The sequence below is a fragment of the Rana temporaria genome, chromosome 4 (genome assembly GCF_905171775.1).
Source record: "Rana temporaria chromosome 4, aRanTem1.1, whole genome shotgun sequence".
Lineage (NCBI taxonomy): Eukaryota > Metazoa > Chordata > Amphibia > Anura > Ranidae > Rana > Rana temporaria.
Genome location: NC_053492.1, coordinates 282,903,366 through 282,919,759, shown reverse-complemented (window position 1 = coordinate 282,919,759; position 16,394 = coordinate 282,903,366). Strand labels below are relative to the sequence as shown.

The 16,394-nt window shown below is 39.6% G+C and overlaps 1 protein-coding gene across 1 annotated transcript in view; it reads left to right on the top strand.

Moving 5' to 3' along the window:
• Positions 1-2,670, top strand: part of HDDC2 (HD domain containing 2) — a 31,219-nt gene extending 28,549 nt beyond the window's left edge. The window contains exons 5-6 of the mRNA XM_040350364.1: positions 511-649; positions 2,530-2,670. Of these exons, the coding sequence (XP_040206298.1) occupies positions 511-649; positions 2,530-2,627 (237 nt within the window). The 3' untranslated portion in view covers positions 2,628-2,670. The remainder of the gene's footprint in view (positions 1-510; positions 650-2,529) is intronic.
• Positions 2,671-16,394: the final 13,724 nt, after the last annotated feature.

The window sequence follows — 16,394 nt, the reverse complement described above, 5'->3', positions numbered from 1 at the left end:
CCCCCATAATGTCGCTGATCGCGCCATTAGTAGTAAAAAAAAAAATAATAAAACTATCCCCTATTTTGTAAACGCTATAAATTTGGCGCAAACCAATCGATAAACGCTTATTGCGATTTTTTTTTTTTTTTTTTTTTATACCAAAAATAGGTAGAAGAATATGTATCGGCCTAAACTGAGGAAAAAAAAAAATTATATATGTTTTTGGGAGATATTTATTATAGCAAAAAGTAAAAAATTATTGAATTTTTTTAAAAATTGTTGCTCTATTTTTGTTTATAGCGCAAAAAATAAAAACCGCAGAGGTGATCAAAAGCCACCAAAAGAAAGCTCTATTTGTGGGAAAAAAGGACGCCAATTTTGCCATGTCGCACGACCGCGCAATTGTCTGTTAAAGCGACGCAGTGCCGAATTGTAAAAACCCCTTGGGTCATTTAGCAGCATATTGGTCCGGTCCTTAAGTGGTTAAATTTATAAGAACATTTTTAAATGTGTACATTTTCTACATAGGAATATGAGTTCCAGTCCAGTGCAGAAGCAAGATTTGTGAAAGAATTGGACCAGTGTGAAATGATCCTACAAGCTCTTGAGTATGAAGAGCTAGAGAAGAGACCAGGGACACTGCAAGACTTCTTTGATTCAACATCGGGTATTGGTTTTACTTTAATGTGTTACCAAACTCACAACCATAAAATCAGTCTGTATATGCCGTAAAGCATGCTTTTTATACTCACTGTGGAACTCAAGGGGTTAATCCTCTGCAATGTGTAAAAAGGCTGTTTGATCCTGTCTTATCTGATCATCCCCTTCCACTGTCCCCTGATAATTTCCTGATAACACCTATGGAGTCAAGCTGCACATGCTCAGTTTGGTGTGTATTGCTAGAGGTGTTTTTTTTTTTTTTTTCTTAGGAGAGCGGGTAATCGGCACAGGGCCAATCGGCACTGTCCAGGCAGTGTCTGGGTCTTGTGGTCCCATAGGGCAGTCAGATAACTTGTCCTACAAGCTTTAACCAGTGCTTGGCTGAACACTGCTAGAAGTCACAAGACTGCTCTAACTGCTGTTGAGAAAGTACTTGGCCGTTTACATTGACTAAGATAGTTGCATTTCCATGTTCTGTGGGAGACCTGATCTAGTGAATGCAGGGTCCTGGGTTTAGTAACACTATAACCACTTGCTTACTGGGCACCTAAACCCCCTTCGTTCCCAGGCGGAATTTCAGCTTCCGGTACTGCGTCGCTTTAACTGACATTTGCGCGGTCGTGCGACGTGACTCCCAAACAAAACAATTTTTTTCCCCACAAATAGAGCTTTATTTTGGTGGTATTTGATCACCTCCTGCGGTTTTTATTTTTTGCGCTATAAACAAAAAAAGAGCGACAATTTAAAAAATATATATATTTTTTTTACTTGTTGCTATAATAAATCTCCCATTTAAAAAAAAAAAAAATTTCTCAGTTAAGGCCGATACGTATTTTTCGACGTATTTTTGTAAAAAAAATAAAAAAATCGCAATAAGCGACTGGTTTGCGCAAAAGTTATAGCGCCTACAAAATGGGGAACAGAATTATGATTTTTTTTTCATTATTTATTTTTTACTAGTAATGGCGGCGATCTGCGATTTTTATTGGGACTGCAATATTGCGACGGACGTATCGGACACTTTCGACACAAATTTGGGACCATTCACATTTATACAGCGATCAGTGCTATAAAAATGCACTAATTGCTGTATAAATGTGACTGGCAGGGAAGGGGTTAACACTAGGGGGTGAGGAAGGGGTTAACTGTGTAGCCTGGGTGTGTTCTAACTGTGTGGGGGGAGGGGGGGTGACTGGGGGAGGTGACCGATGCTGTGTCTCTATGTACAAGAGACACAGATCGGTCTCCTCTCCTCTAACAGCACGTGGAGCTCTGTGTTTACACACAGAGTTCCACGTCCCTGCTGTTACCGGCTGTGTTCCCGACGATCGCGTGTACCTGGCGGGCATCGCGGCCGCCAGGTACATGCATCGGGTTCCCAGCGATGCGGCGGCACAGTGGTTACCCGCCGCGTGCCCCCCAGTGGCACGCGCGGGTAATGCATTCCAAATGACGTCCAAAGACGTCCACTTGGCACCTGAGAACCGCGCTGTTGACGTCTTTTGTCAATAGCGCGGGGCTCAAGTGGTTAATTCCTATTCTGTTGTGGGAATTTCAGAGCAGTTACCTTGCAGAGTGTACTTTGTTACTGCACATTGGCTTTTTTTTTTATCTGTAATCCTGTATATCCAGACTGTTCCTATTCACATACCTCTGACACACCCAGACAGTTGACACTGCCTTGGATAGGCAGCGTGGCAAATGCTTGTGAAAAATGAGACTAGGTGAGCAGAATTCCAAACCCTTTGGCAGGTAAAATAGTTTATTTTGCTGTTATGAAGACTTCCTTAATGTTTCAGTTAATGATCAAATGTATCATATTGGCTGCAGTTCTGTTTGTGTAAGGGAAGCTGTTTTCCTAATTGATTTTTTTTTTCTATTTTTCAGGAAAATTTAAACACCCTGACGTTGTTCAACTAGTTTCAGCAATTTATGAAGAAAGAAAAACGAATATAGCAGCAGAAGCCAGTAGTTCTCAGCCATGAGATAGTAACAAGTTTGCTATAAATAAATTATTTATGGTTTTTATACTGTTGTATGTGTTTTTCTCAAGGCATCTTCAGGGCAAAGGGTAGGATGTAACTTTTTTTTTTTTTTTACTGGGTTTTAAATGGAAACATTTGATATTTTTAGTACAATTGTATTTGTAGAACACAAGGAGTAGTAAGTAACTTAATGAAGGAAAAACAGGTAACAGTTTGGTAACTTTTTTTTTTTTTTTTTTAAGGAATCTTCAGGGGCTCCTCTCGCCAGAAAACACAAAATACCCCTGAGCCACAGTTACTTGTGTTTCTGCCGGTGACACCGGAGCATCACTAATATCTTACTTTATCTATGCTCTTAGACATTCGTGCTAGTAGGTGCTCCTCATGTGATTCTAGTGGACTTGGAGGGGTTGCATATCTGGTTGTTTTTCTAGGCCATTTTTTTTTCTTCTTTTTTTTTTCTTTTTTTTGGTATACTAGTGGGACCTTCCCTCCCCATCACCTTCTTGGTATATTCCCCATTCCTTCTCCACCAAAGGAGAAGCAACTATCCCTGCGGTCACTGAGGATCTAATGGAACCCTCTTACTCACATTTGGTCAGGCTACAAGTCCTCCCCTGTGTTGCCTCAGGTGGAATGCAGCCTGCTTCACACCGTGATATGGTGGGTCTACTCTGGTGCTGGCATCCACAGACAACCGTGTAGGTGGGGGATGCAGTTGGTAGACATGGATCTTCCCAGGAGTGTTGCAGTAGATTTCATCCTTTCAGCAATGCTGCACCATATGCCCCCAGCTTGGCAAATTTATTTATGGCCAAGTGGGAGGAGGATGTCGTCGATGTTGTTTTTGCTGTGGGCCAGATACATCGACGACATCCTCCTCCTCTGGAGGGGTTCAGAGGAGGAGCTGGCAGGCTTCATGTCTTTTCTCAATCATAATGATAGGGGTATAGTTCTCAAGTATGAGGCCAGTAGAGAAACTATTAACTTCCTAGATTTGACCATCTCTGTTAAGGACGAGAGGTTTGCTACCTCCACCTTTTTCAAGTCCTCTGATAGGAACTCGTACATTCCTAGTGACAGCTGCCATCATGCCACGTGGCTTCGAGCGGTACCGAAGGGCCAGTTCCTTCGCCTTAAACGGAACTGTAGTGAACAAGAAATTTTCACACAACAGGCAAGTGTTCTAATGGAACGCTTTGTGGATAAGGGTTACCATCAAAATACCCTTGTTCAAACTTTGGATTTGGTCAATAAGACCAGGCGTCAAGATCTACTCAAGGAGAAATCTGGTGTTGATCAGCTGGCCAGTTACAAAGCGCCTTTTATCACAGATTACTCATGCCAACATGCCAGTGTCAAACACATTATTTCTAGGCACTGGCATGTTTTGAAAAGTGATAAAACCCTGAATGCCATTCTCCCTGATAAGCCGAGAGTGATATTCAGGGGTTCCACTTCCCTCAAAGATAAATTGGCCCCCAATGTACTGGATCCTCCCAAGATTCCGTCCATGTTTTTATCAGGGTTAGTGGGTTTTTTCAAGTGTGGGAGGTGTAAAGTCTGCGTTGTGAATACCAGAATTCCCAAAAGGACCATGAGTTTTTGTTCAAGACATCTGCCTAAACAATTCCCTATAGAGTCCTTTATCACTTGTTCAAGTATAGGAGTTATCTATTTGTTGCAATGCCCTTGCGGGCTTCAATACGTAGGTAGGACTAAGCGCCCCCTCCATATCCGTCTGAACGAACACTTAACTAATATCATGAGTGGATATTTTGACCACTCAGTGTCGAAACATTTTTTGTTGTGTCACAATAAGGACCCTAAGGGCATTATATGTGTTGGTATTGACAAATATCAGGCACATTGGAGGGGCAGCGACCTAGTAAGGAACATCTCAAGGACAGAGATGTTGTGGGTACACACCTTAAAGTGCTATGAACCTCATGGTTTAAACATTGAGGTAGATGTCAATTGTTTTATAGGCAACTCCTAGCTTTTAGTTTTGTTTTTATGTACTTTTGTTTCCGTTATGATATTTGCAATAATGGTTCAATTACTGTAACTCATTTACATATGCAATTGTTTTATAATTGTTTTTTATTTTTTCTGTATTTGAGCAATGTATATGTCTGTAATGGTGAACCATTTATATCATGATGAACATGTGTCTCCAATGTTTGCTTTACATTGGGAAAGTGTTTTTTGTATGGTTTCTGTGCATACTCGCAATGTATTTCTCATCTATGGAGACATATTTTTACATTTTTGTTTTTAATGTTTTTTAACTTTATTGTCAATATGATATTGAAATAATTTTTTATGACTTAATTTTTTGTTCAGATTTGGCTGCATCATTTATACCACTATCTTTGGTGGTTATAAAATTACCAGTATGATGGTTCTTAATAGACTATGCACGCTATGGTATACACCATCTAAATAATTTATTATCTGAGCCAGTGGCTATTCCCCCTAGTTTGGCTCATGATATTATATTAATATACTCAGGATCCTGTGGGTTTTGCGGCTTCTGTACCGACGGATGCTATTAATATGTTAAATCGTTGATGCCCGCAGCTCTCAGGGAACCTTTTTTCTGTTTTCAGCGTTTCCCTTAAGTTTTCCCTTATTTAAGATGGCGGACGGCTTGTCATTTGGGACATGTGTTCATCGTTTGCTCCGCCCGCTGCTATGTATTTAACGCGGTGACATGGGACGCCTCCTCATACCCCGTGAACAAGTCTGATTGGACGAAACGTTGGGAGGAGGCGTGCTGACGTCACCGCGAGTGAGGAATTCGTTCCATTACCGGCCGGAACTGTTTTATGCTGATTGTTTTCATCCATGCTGTAAGTGCATTACTTTTTTTATACAATAAATCCCCAAATGATGTCACACTATTGTGAGTTCTCTTCCACATGCGTATTTACCATCTGAATATTCGCTTGAGGATCGATCTGACGAGTCCCTCTCCTGCTGCACACACTTCAATTGCTGTTTGCGCTAGCCATTCCTAGGGCTCTGGTAAGGAGCAGTGTGTGCTGTGGTGGTGGTCTTTTTGTTACACTGTTGGTCTGCCAGTCACTGGGTGATAATTACCTATAAGTGTTCCATACAGTATCACACTATTTTTGCCTATTTGTTTTTATCTTGGACACTGCTGGAGAACCATTGTGAAGATCCTAAAGATTCTGATCCCCTGTGCAGTCCAGGTGTGTGGCTGCTTGCTTGGCCTGATCCATAAGGATCAATCTATCTGGTAAGGGTCATCAATACCAGAAAGTTGGGATCCATGTCCACTGTTTTGTTTCTTTCCAGATTTTCACCATTTCTGAACAAATCATTCACAGAAATGACTTTATGATTTTTTGATTACAGTTATCACATTTTTTATCCTAAGACTCTTCAGTTTTTAGTATTGAGAAAAATATTTTTATTATTTTTTCTTCATCACTGGATTTTTCATTTATTCCCTCATTTACGGGATAATTCCCTTATTTACGGGATAAACACTACTATTACATTTGTTAGCGCAACTCCACCTTTTTTCCAATGCTGCACCATGAGGTCTGATTCCTCCATGACACCTGCTAAGAATCTTGCAGATGACTCCAAGGTAGATTGATTAAATTATTTATTTTCTTATCGCTCTCCTCCCAAGGGTACCCTTGGGAGGAGGTCCTTTCTTTGGGTGTAGGTTTCTATCGGTGTTTGCGTGCCTCTTACAAGCACATGGTGTGTTTCTGTACACCATGTGTGTGGCAAGTTGGAGTGAAGTGCCAGCAGCTAAGAGTTAAGTATAATCTGTTAACCATTTCTTAAATTTTTGTAAAACTTGTTGAGAAGTAAGCAGACCCCAGTGGCCTTGCAGCTAAACTAAACACAATTGTTTTGCTTGTAGAAAGGTAAGGTGATGATCTAGTGGTGTCTTCTGGGGATTAATTTATATGCTTGATTTTGGGCAATATCCCACCCCTAGGCTGAACTAGAAACATAAATTGTGAATCCTGGGCAAAACCCCTATGCACGAGGAACCTAGCAGCGCTTTACTACCACTGCATCCCCACCCCATTGTAAAAAAATAGCCTTAAGGACAATTTGCTGCTACATGGTAGCCATTCTGCGCAGGATCGTGTGCGTGTGTATATATAGATTGTGTGTGTGTGTGTGAGATATTTTATTTATATATATATATATATATATATATATATATATATATATATATATATATATATATATATATATATATATATATATATATATATACACACAATGACATGCCTTTGGCCTACAAGTAAATACAGTAATATCTTCTGGAATTCTAATATTGTACACTAGATGTCAATATTAACAAAGGACTGTTGATGGGCAGTGTTCTATGGGAATGTACATTCCCTGTTGTGTTACTGAAAACTGTCTTCACTTTCGATCACCACTCATCTCTTTTCCACTGGACAGTCCACATGGAGTCAGCTAAGCCTGCACCACATGTTTCCTAGGTCTTGATCCTCCTGGGACAGCATCGCTGGTATGATGGACTGTTTATCTATATGCCTAGTAGACATTTGTTTGTGTTCATATAATTCTTATATGTTCATTTATTTGTTTATCTCTAGATTCACCATTATTCATACGCATCTTATATGGCAACCATCTGTTCATCGTAATAAAGATCCAAAGTTACAGACAGTCTGGTTATTTAAGATGCAAGGTTTAAGCTGTATGTTGAGCTACATACATGCCAGGGGCAAACGTGTAGAGATATATTATTATATTTTATATATATATATATATATATATATATATATATATAATATAAATTAGTGCCTTTGCGAAAGTATTCGGGCCCCCTTGAACTTTGCGACCTTTTGCCACATTTCAGGCTTCAAACATAGATATAAAACTGTATTTTTTTTTTTTTTTTGAAGAATCAACCACAAGTGGGACACAATCATAAGGTGGAATGAAATTTATTGGATATTTCAAACTTTTTTAACAAATAAAAAACTGAAAAAATAGGCGTGCAAAATTATTCACTCCCTTTACTTTCAGTGAGGATCTCTGAATGAACCAATGTTGACCTAAATGACTAATGATGATAAATAGAATCCGCCTGTGTGTAATCAAGTCTCTGTATAAATGCACCTGCACTGTGATAGTCTCAGAGGTCCGTTTAAAGCGCAGAGAGCATCATGAAGAACAAGGAACTCACCAGGCAGGTCCGAGATACTGTTGTGGAGAAGTTTAAAACCGGATTTGGATACAAAAAGATTTCCCAAGCTTTAAACATCCCAAGGAGCACTGTGCAAGCGATAATATTGAAATGGAAGGAGTATCAGACCACTGCAAATCTACGAAGACCTGGCCGTCCCTCTAAACTTTCAGCTCATACAAGGAGAAGACTGATCAGAGATGCAGCCAAGAGGCCCATGATCACTCTTGATGAACTGCAGAGATCTACAGCTGAGGTGGGAGACTCTGTCCATAGGACAACAATCAGTCGTATACTGCACAAATCTGGCCTTTATGGAAGAGTGGAAAGAAGGAAGCCATTTCTTAAAGATATCCATAAAAAGTGTTGTTTAAAGTTTGCCACAAGCCACCTGGGAGACACACCAAACATGTGAAAGAAGGTGCTCTGGTCAGATGAAACCAAAATCGAACTTTTTGGCAACAATGCAAAACGTTATGTTTGGCGTAAAAGCAACACAGCTCATCACCCTGAACACAGCATCCCCACTGTCAAACATGGTGGTGGCAGCATCATGGTTTGGGCCTGCTTTTCTTCAGCAGGGAAAGGGAAGATGGTTAAAATTGATGGGAAGATGGATGGAGCCAAGTACAGGACCATTCTGGAAGAAAACCTGATGGAGTCTGCAAAAGACTTGAGACTGGGACGGAGATTTGTCTTCCAACAAGACAATGATCCAAAACATAAAGCAAAATCTACAATGGAATGGTTCACAAATAAACATATCCAGGTGTTAGAATGGCCAAGTCAAAGTCCAGACCTGAATCCAATCGAGAATCTGGAAAGAACTGAAAACTGCTGTTCACAAACGTTCTCCATCCAACCTCACTGAGCTTGAGCGGTTTTGCAAGGAGGAATGGACAAAAATTTCAGTCTCTTGATGTGCAAAACTGATGGAGACATACCCCAAGCGACTTACAGCTGTAATCGCAGCAAAAGGTGGCGCTACAAAGTATTAACTTAAGGGGGCTGAATAATTTTTGCACGCCCAATTTTTCAGTTTTTTATTTGTTAAAGTTTGAAATATCCAATAGATTTTGTTCCACTTCATGATTGTGTCCCACTTGTTGATTCTTTAAAAAAAAATAGTTTTATATCTTTATGTTTGAAGCCTGAAATGTGGCAAAAGGTCGTAAAGTTCAAGGGGGCCGAATACTTTTTGCAAGGCACTGTATGTGTATATATGTGTGTGTGTGTATGGTATAATATATATGTATGTATGTATAATAAAAAAATATATATCTGAACTTCCGCCTAGGGGGCGCACACGCGGCTTCTCCTGTGTTTAGTCACAGCAGAAGCTGATCAGTGTGTGGATGTCAGCTGGCACCCTCCGATCATCGGGAAGACACATTGACAGCGGGTATGTGAGCAGGGGCTAAAATCCATCCCATCCCATCCCTTAGAAAAAAAGCACACAAGGATACATTTAACCCTTTGATTGCCCTAGATGTTTAACCCCTTCCCAGCCAGTCATTAGTACAGTGACCATGCATATTGTAAGCACTAATCACTGTATTGGTGTCACTGGTTCCCACAAAGTGTCTCAGTGTCCCACTTTAAGTTGCTGATCGCCATCATTACTAGTATTAAAAAAAATTCTGTATATATCCCACAGTTTGTTGATGCCATAACTTTTGCACAAACCAATCAATATATGCTTTTTCCATTTTTTTTTTTTATTTGTAGCAGAATACATATTGGCCTAAATCTATGAAGATATTTTTTTTTTATTTTTATATATATATATATATATAATGTTTTATAGCAGGAAGTAAAAAAATTCAAAATTGTTTATAGCGCAAAAAAATAAACGTGGTGGTGATCAAATACTACCAAAAGAAAGCTCTATTTGTGGGGGGAATATATGTTTTATTTGAGACTAGTGTTGTATGCAATTGTTGTGCAATTGTAAGTGTAAGTAATGCAGTGGCATATCACAAAATGGCCTGGTCATGAAGGGGGGGGGGGTCAAATCTTTCCCTCTGGAAGTGGTTGAAGAAAAAGTTAATCTTTTCAGGCAGAATTTCACTTTTCTTAATAAATAGAATCCTTTTGTAATATAAGTTCTGGCCGGCAATCCCAATGTTCTCATCTCTCACCTTATCCAAAAAAAGCGTTGAAATTTCATGTTTCTGTCTGTGTTTTAAAACCGTTCTAGTCGCATCCCTTCCTGTAGGTCAGCTCCCGTCATTCTGTGTTTTTTTGCATTACAGAAAAGCATGTGATGGGGTGTGCATTATCAGTCTGTACCATTACAATACCACCACCTACTTCTTCCATTAAGGTGGCCATACACATTACAATATGATTGTACAATCTCCTTTGGATCTCCCATCAGTCATGTAGTGTAAGTGCCTGCCTGGTTTGTTACATATTGATTGTTCAGGTGGGTCCTCCTGTTCCATAGTTCTAGTAAATCTAAAGGAAATTATACAGAGATGGTACAATCTGACTGCATAGTGTATGTCCATCTTTACACAAGTACATAGGAGGAAGTAGATGGAGACTCTCAGCTGTTGGGCCCTGTTTACATCTTCACATAGCAGGAACTCACGTTTCCACACGTTTGTTTTTTTGCGGGGGGCGCCTTTTGGAGAAGTTTGCCATTCGTCATGCATAGGGCAGCCCATTCACTTGAATTGCTTACCTTGGAATGGGCAGTGGCTGCATGCAAAGTGAATAGATCCTAAACAGTGCACCTTTATGAGATTTTACCCACAGGTAAGCCTTATAGCAGGGGTGTCCAAACTTTTTTCAAAGAGGGCCAGATTTGATGAAGTGAACATGCTTGAGGGCCGACCATTTTGCCTGACCTTCTTTAAACCTTTAAAATAAGGTCGAAGTGTGTTCGTTCGAGCACTGTAACACTGCCCAACAATAATTCTCTTGCCTTTGTGGCTGTGTGTGGTGAAGAGATGAGTTTAGGTGTGTTATTTGGATATAACGTATTTATCACCAAAAAACCCGCACCTTAACTTTAAACAGGAAGTTTCGGGAAGAAATCTTACATTTTAAATAAAGAACTGTAAAGCAAAATAAGGGTCAGTGGCCATCTGCAGCCTCACAAGTGCTATGAATGCAGCATCCTCCGCATTGCCATTAATGCAGACTCACCATTCGTCAGTGCAGCCTGATTCATGTCCATCTGCAGCCTTGAGGAGACAGGGAGGGGGCGGGACGAGCGCCGACAGACATACAGGAGAAAGTCCTATTTTCTCGGACGCCTTTTTAATTGAAAGTCCTGCCTCCTGTGTCGTCCTATGGCAGCGCAGGAGACAGGATTTCCTTTTACAAAGGATGCCGTGTAAACAGGAAATACTCCTGTATCTTGTACGGCACTTGTCCCATCTCTTACAAGGCAGCAAGCATTTATCTTTTGTGGCCTCCGGCGCTCTGGGATTCGTTGGGGGCCACAAAAGATAGATATATGTCAAAATTACCAGGCGGGCCGTCCAGGACGCAGGCCGGACTTTGGACATACCTGCCTTATAGGCTTACCTGTAGGTAAAAGTACAAAAAAGTATACAATCACTTTGAGCGTATCAATAGCTGCGATTTTTATTTATTTTTTCTTTAGCCGAACTGCGACATTGTGGCGGACAAATATGACCCCAAATGACACTTTTTGGGGACCAGTGACATTATTTGATCAGGTATGAATAATGGGGAAACTAATGCGCAAACCACACTAACTAGAGCAATAATAATAAACTAAAGATTAAAATAAAAATTAACACTAAGCAGCAGCCATGCCAATAAGTGCTCACACACTAACAGTAATTGATAAATAAGGGGGAGGGCAATGGCGCTAGCTAATAATAAGATCAGAGATCTCTCCGCGGCTGAGAGCAGAGACATTGTAATTACATGCTGTCTGAAAACGTTTGTTTTGTAAGTGTATTTGCTTTTACTTATTAAATCGTTTTATTAGTTTTACACTATGGAGTTCTTATTTGTTTGATTGAGAGCCATCCCACCTGGGTACTTATTGCTGGAGCTGGAGCCTAGGGATCTGTGGATCACTGACCAGAGGGATTAGTGTGACAAGGGCTAAACGGGCTGACCAGGAGCTTCCTATCACAGACCTAATTTGCTATTAAGCCAACAGGATTTGGTGATCTACAGGCTTCTTACAAGCCTTCTTGAGGTGAGAGGCTTGGGCAAACGGATCATATGCTTTGCACGTTATGCACTGTGGGACCTATTGTGAAGTCGAGCACTTTTATTGGAACACATATGCACTTCGGAAAAGTATTGTCGATTGAAGCACTTTGCTGTTACTTATTTTGGACACTGGATTGATATGTGCAAAAATAAAAACGCATATTTTGGAGTGTGGAGTGTGCACAGAGACTCACGTTTCTTTATACATATTTTTATTCCTTCATTTAATTGCATGTCTCTTTATTTATTTTAATTTTATGGATGACATCATATTGGTTATTAATTACTTATTTAACACTTTTTCACGTTAATTTATTTATCATCATCTTGGTGATATCCTTTATACCACACAAGTGGTTCATATTTACAACAACATCACTCTAGTTTACCCTCCCTTTTCATCCTGTTGATTGATGGTGGGTGACAGTGATCAGGAGTGACAAATTTTCTGGCTCAATTGTTTGTACATTGGGATTGTGACTACAAGCAGGATTTTAGAAGTTCATTTAGTTATTTATTAATTTTATTATTAGCAAGCGCCATTGCCCTCCCCCTTATTTATCAATTATTTGATCAGGGCTATAAAAACTCACTGATCAATGTAAAAATTACACTGGCAGGGAAGGGGTTAACACTAGGGGGCGATCAAGGGGTTAAGTGTGTTTCCTAGGTGTGTTCTAGCTGTAGGGGGGAAGGGCTTACTGGGACATGACAGAGATCACTGGGAAGAGAAGATCTGACAAGTCCCTTGTCCTGTTCTGCCTCTGTATATCAAGTCCACTGCGCTTGCGCGAACTGCTGTACAGGTACGGTGATTCGTGCAACACTGCCAACCTGCCACAGTATATCTGCGTGAGCTGGTCGGCAAGTGGTTAAACAGAATCGGTCCCAGGACAGAGCCCTCCAGACTATTCAGAATATGTGCCATTTATCACACCCTTTGGACACGCTCCTGTAACCAGTTTTCTATCCAGGTACATAAACTATCGTCGGTGCCAACAGACCTCAATTTGTAAATTAAGGTGTACAGTATCAAATGCTTTGGCAAAGTCCAGATACACCACGTCCACAGGCATTCCTCTGTCCAGATTACCTCCTCCTAAATGATTGGTCTGGCAAGAATGAGCCTTCATAAATCCATTCTGGTTACTACTGATGATACTCTTCATGAGCAAATTTTTGAATATAGTCCCTTATCCCCTCCGATAGTTTACTAGTGTTGGTCAACAAGGATCTATTATACCAGGCCTCAATCCTACACCCCCAAGTACCAATGCATAGGCTAATGACTGATGGTCAGCCTAACAATTTCTGAGTGTATATGTGTTATGTATATGTGTTATATATATATATATATATATATATATATATAAATATTTTTTTTTTTCTATAGTGCTCAGTGTTCATCTTTTTTACCCCTTTTGTGCACTGATGGATAACGGCATTATGTGTATAGACCATGGTCCAAGTAGCTAGTTGGGAACATCAGTAGTTGTGGTAGTCATGGTTTAGATCTCATGGATTTCTAGGATTCCGTTTTCCCGGTCTCTATATTCCTGATGAAAGTAACTTTACATCCACCCAATCATCTCCACAATTCCCCCCCCCCCCCATATGTAGCCTCGGTTCCATTTTCCCACTTGCGGGCATCCACTAACTGATCTCCCTTCTGGTACATGAGCATTGGAACAGTGTATGTTGTTGCTTTCAAGTTTGGATGCCACTTTCCTTAGCTGTTGTGGCCAGGAAAGAATCTAATAGGGCATGGTCTGTGGTCCATTAGCTCCAGTGGCAAGCAGAAAGAGAGATCAGGGGTCTAATAGACCCATGATGTCATGTTAAACAGAACATGACATTATAGTATGCTATTAAATGGGGGATATTGAACCCCTGTATAATAATCCAGTTAAGTGTAGAAAAAAAGAAACCTATAATAAGTTTAAAGCCCTCCCAAGGAACAAACGCATGTGGTGGGTACACCTATGTACGAAAATGGTGATTTACGCTACACTTGTTACATATCCCACAAAAGTTGGAATGAGAGCACTAATTCTAGACCCATCCTTCATGGTTAACTCTACACTTATGACCTGTAAAGGCTTTTAAAGCGTTGTCTTTGGGTATTCCAGGGTAAAAGAAAAAAAAGAAAAGCTTATCACCATTTCACAGGCGCATGCAATTTTAAAGGGGTTGTAAAGGTTTGTCTTTTATTTTCTAAATTGTTTCCTTTAAGCTAGTGCATTGTTGGTTCACTTACCTTTTCCTTCGATTTCCCTTCTAAATGTTTTTTTTTCTTTGTTTGAATTTCTCACTTCCTGTTTCTCCTCAGTAAGCTTTCCACCATCATCCGAGTGGTGAAAAGTCATTTAGAACAGCTTACTGAACACCTTACCGAGGAGGAACAGGAAGTGAGAAATTCAGACAAAGAAAACAAAGAAATAAAATATTTAGAAGGGAAATTGAAGGAAAAGGTAAGTGAACAAACAATGCACTGGCTTAAAGGAACCTATTTAGAAAATAAAGCTTTACAACCCCTTTAAGGCTCGACATATTTGGTATCCACTCATCTCAACCTCTTTTTATATTTTACCCCAATATTTTTCCCCTAATTTTCATACCTAAAATGTGCATGTTATGTGTGCAAAACATGAAAAAAAAATGGTGATGGTAGAAAAGTGGTTATAGTGTTACTAAAACCACAACAGTAAAATCTGTCTGTATATGCATTGAAGCATGCTCATTATACTCATTGTGAAACCAGATGGGTTATTCCTCTACATTGTGTAAAAAGGCTGACTGATCCTTCCCTTTTACTGTCCCCAATCCATCTGCTAATGGTACAGAGCCTGGAGACACTCTGCACATGCTCAGTTTGGTGTGAATTGTTAGAGTTTTTTTTTTGGGGGGGGGGGGGGGGGGTGCATGTGATTGGACAGTGCCGATATTAGCCCTGTGTTAGACAGAAATTCAGGGGGTATGCAGTATCATAGGACAGTCGGAGGAGAATGAAAACTCCTCCTACAAGCTTTAACCATTGCTCTGCTGGACACTGATTGATAGTCACAAGACTGCTATATACTGCTGATGAGAAAAGGTATTTGACAGTTTATATTTACTAAACTAAAATAATTGCATGTTCTGTGTACTGAAGGAGACCAGAAATAGTGAATGCAGGGTCCTGGGTTTAGTAACACTTTAATAAAAATGGATTGTTTTCAGTAGATGGTAACACAATGACAATCATTTCATAGCTGAATAGCGTATGGCTTGCCAATGTCACTGCAGGATACCTTGTAAATCATCTTTTGAACAGTTTGGATACTTTAGGCTATGTGCAGTTGGCTCCTGTTTTGTTATCAAATGCCAAGCAGACACCACCAGTCACAAACACAAGGGGATTGCAGTGTATTATAGGAAACCTGCCAGTAGAAAAATGTGTGGATTGCAATTGATAACCTTGCCTGGCTGTTATGGTGACCCCCCACGTAAAAAACAAATTACTGCCCATAGCAGCCAATCACAATTTTTATTAAGTGAAACCTGATCAGTTGCTTTTGGCATTCTGACCTAACTTTCTGTGCTTCGTCAGTGACTTAAAAAATTAGCCAATGTTAGGTAACTAGCATTTTAGAATGAGTTGCTGATAGAGGTCTCTATTTTTAACACAAAATCTTTTTTCCATATTACATGACACATAAATTTGATACAAATTCAAACGCCACTTGCTCTAAAACCAAGAGATCTTTATTAAGAATATTCATTTGGTATACATAAAACTCCTGATCTAATAATTAATTTTTCATATTTTTATAAAATGTTTATTTTATTTTTTGTTTTTTTAAATCTTCACAGTAAACACAACTTAAGCGTACTAGTTGCCACATGATTTTGTCAAGCAAAAGAACTGAATTTCCAAGTAACTTTGTTACAAGCACAGTATAGAAATTTCAGTCACACAACTTCCATTGATATGAATCTATTGAAATAAAATAGAGAAAGTGCTATAAACTTGTCAACATTTCAAAACCTCTGCATTTGGCACATAAAGTTCTAGCATTCGATCATATATATATATTTGTAAAATATCCAGTCCAGGTTATGAAATCTACTTACATACATTGTCTACTAGGAGAGGGGGAATGCTGCAAACTTTTTTTTTTTTTTCAACTTGCTGGAAAATGTTGTAAAGGATTTTCAAATCTCACACACTAACAAGATTGAATATTTTAAACTGGAACACATATTATTATTTTAGCTTTCATAAAGGACTAAAAAAAAAAAAAGCAGTCTTCTATTGCTGTCTGTTTGTCCATTAGGGGAATATACCATCACTTCTGTCCTGT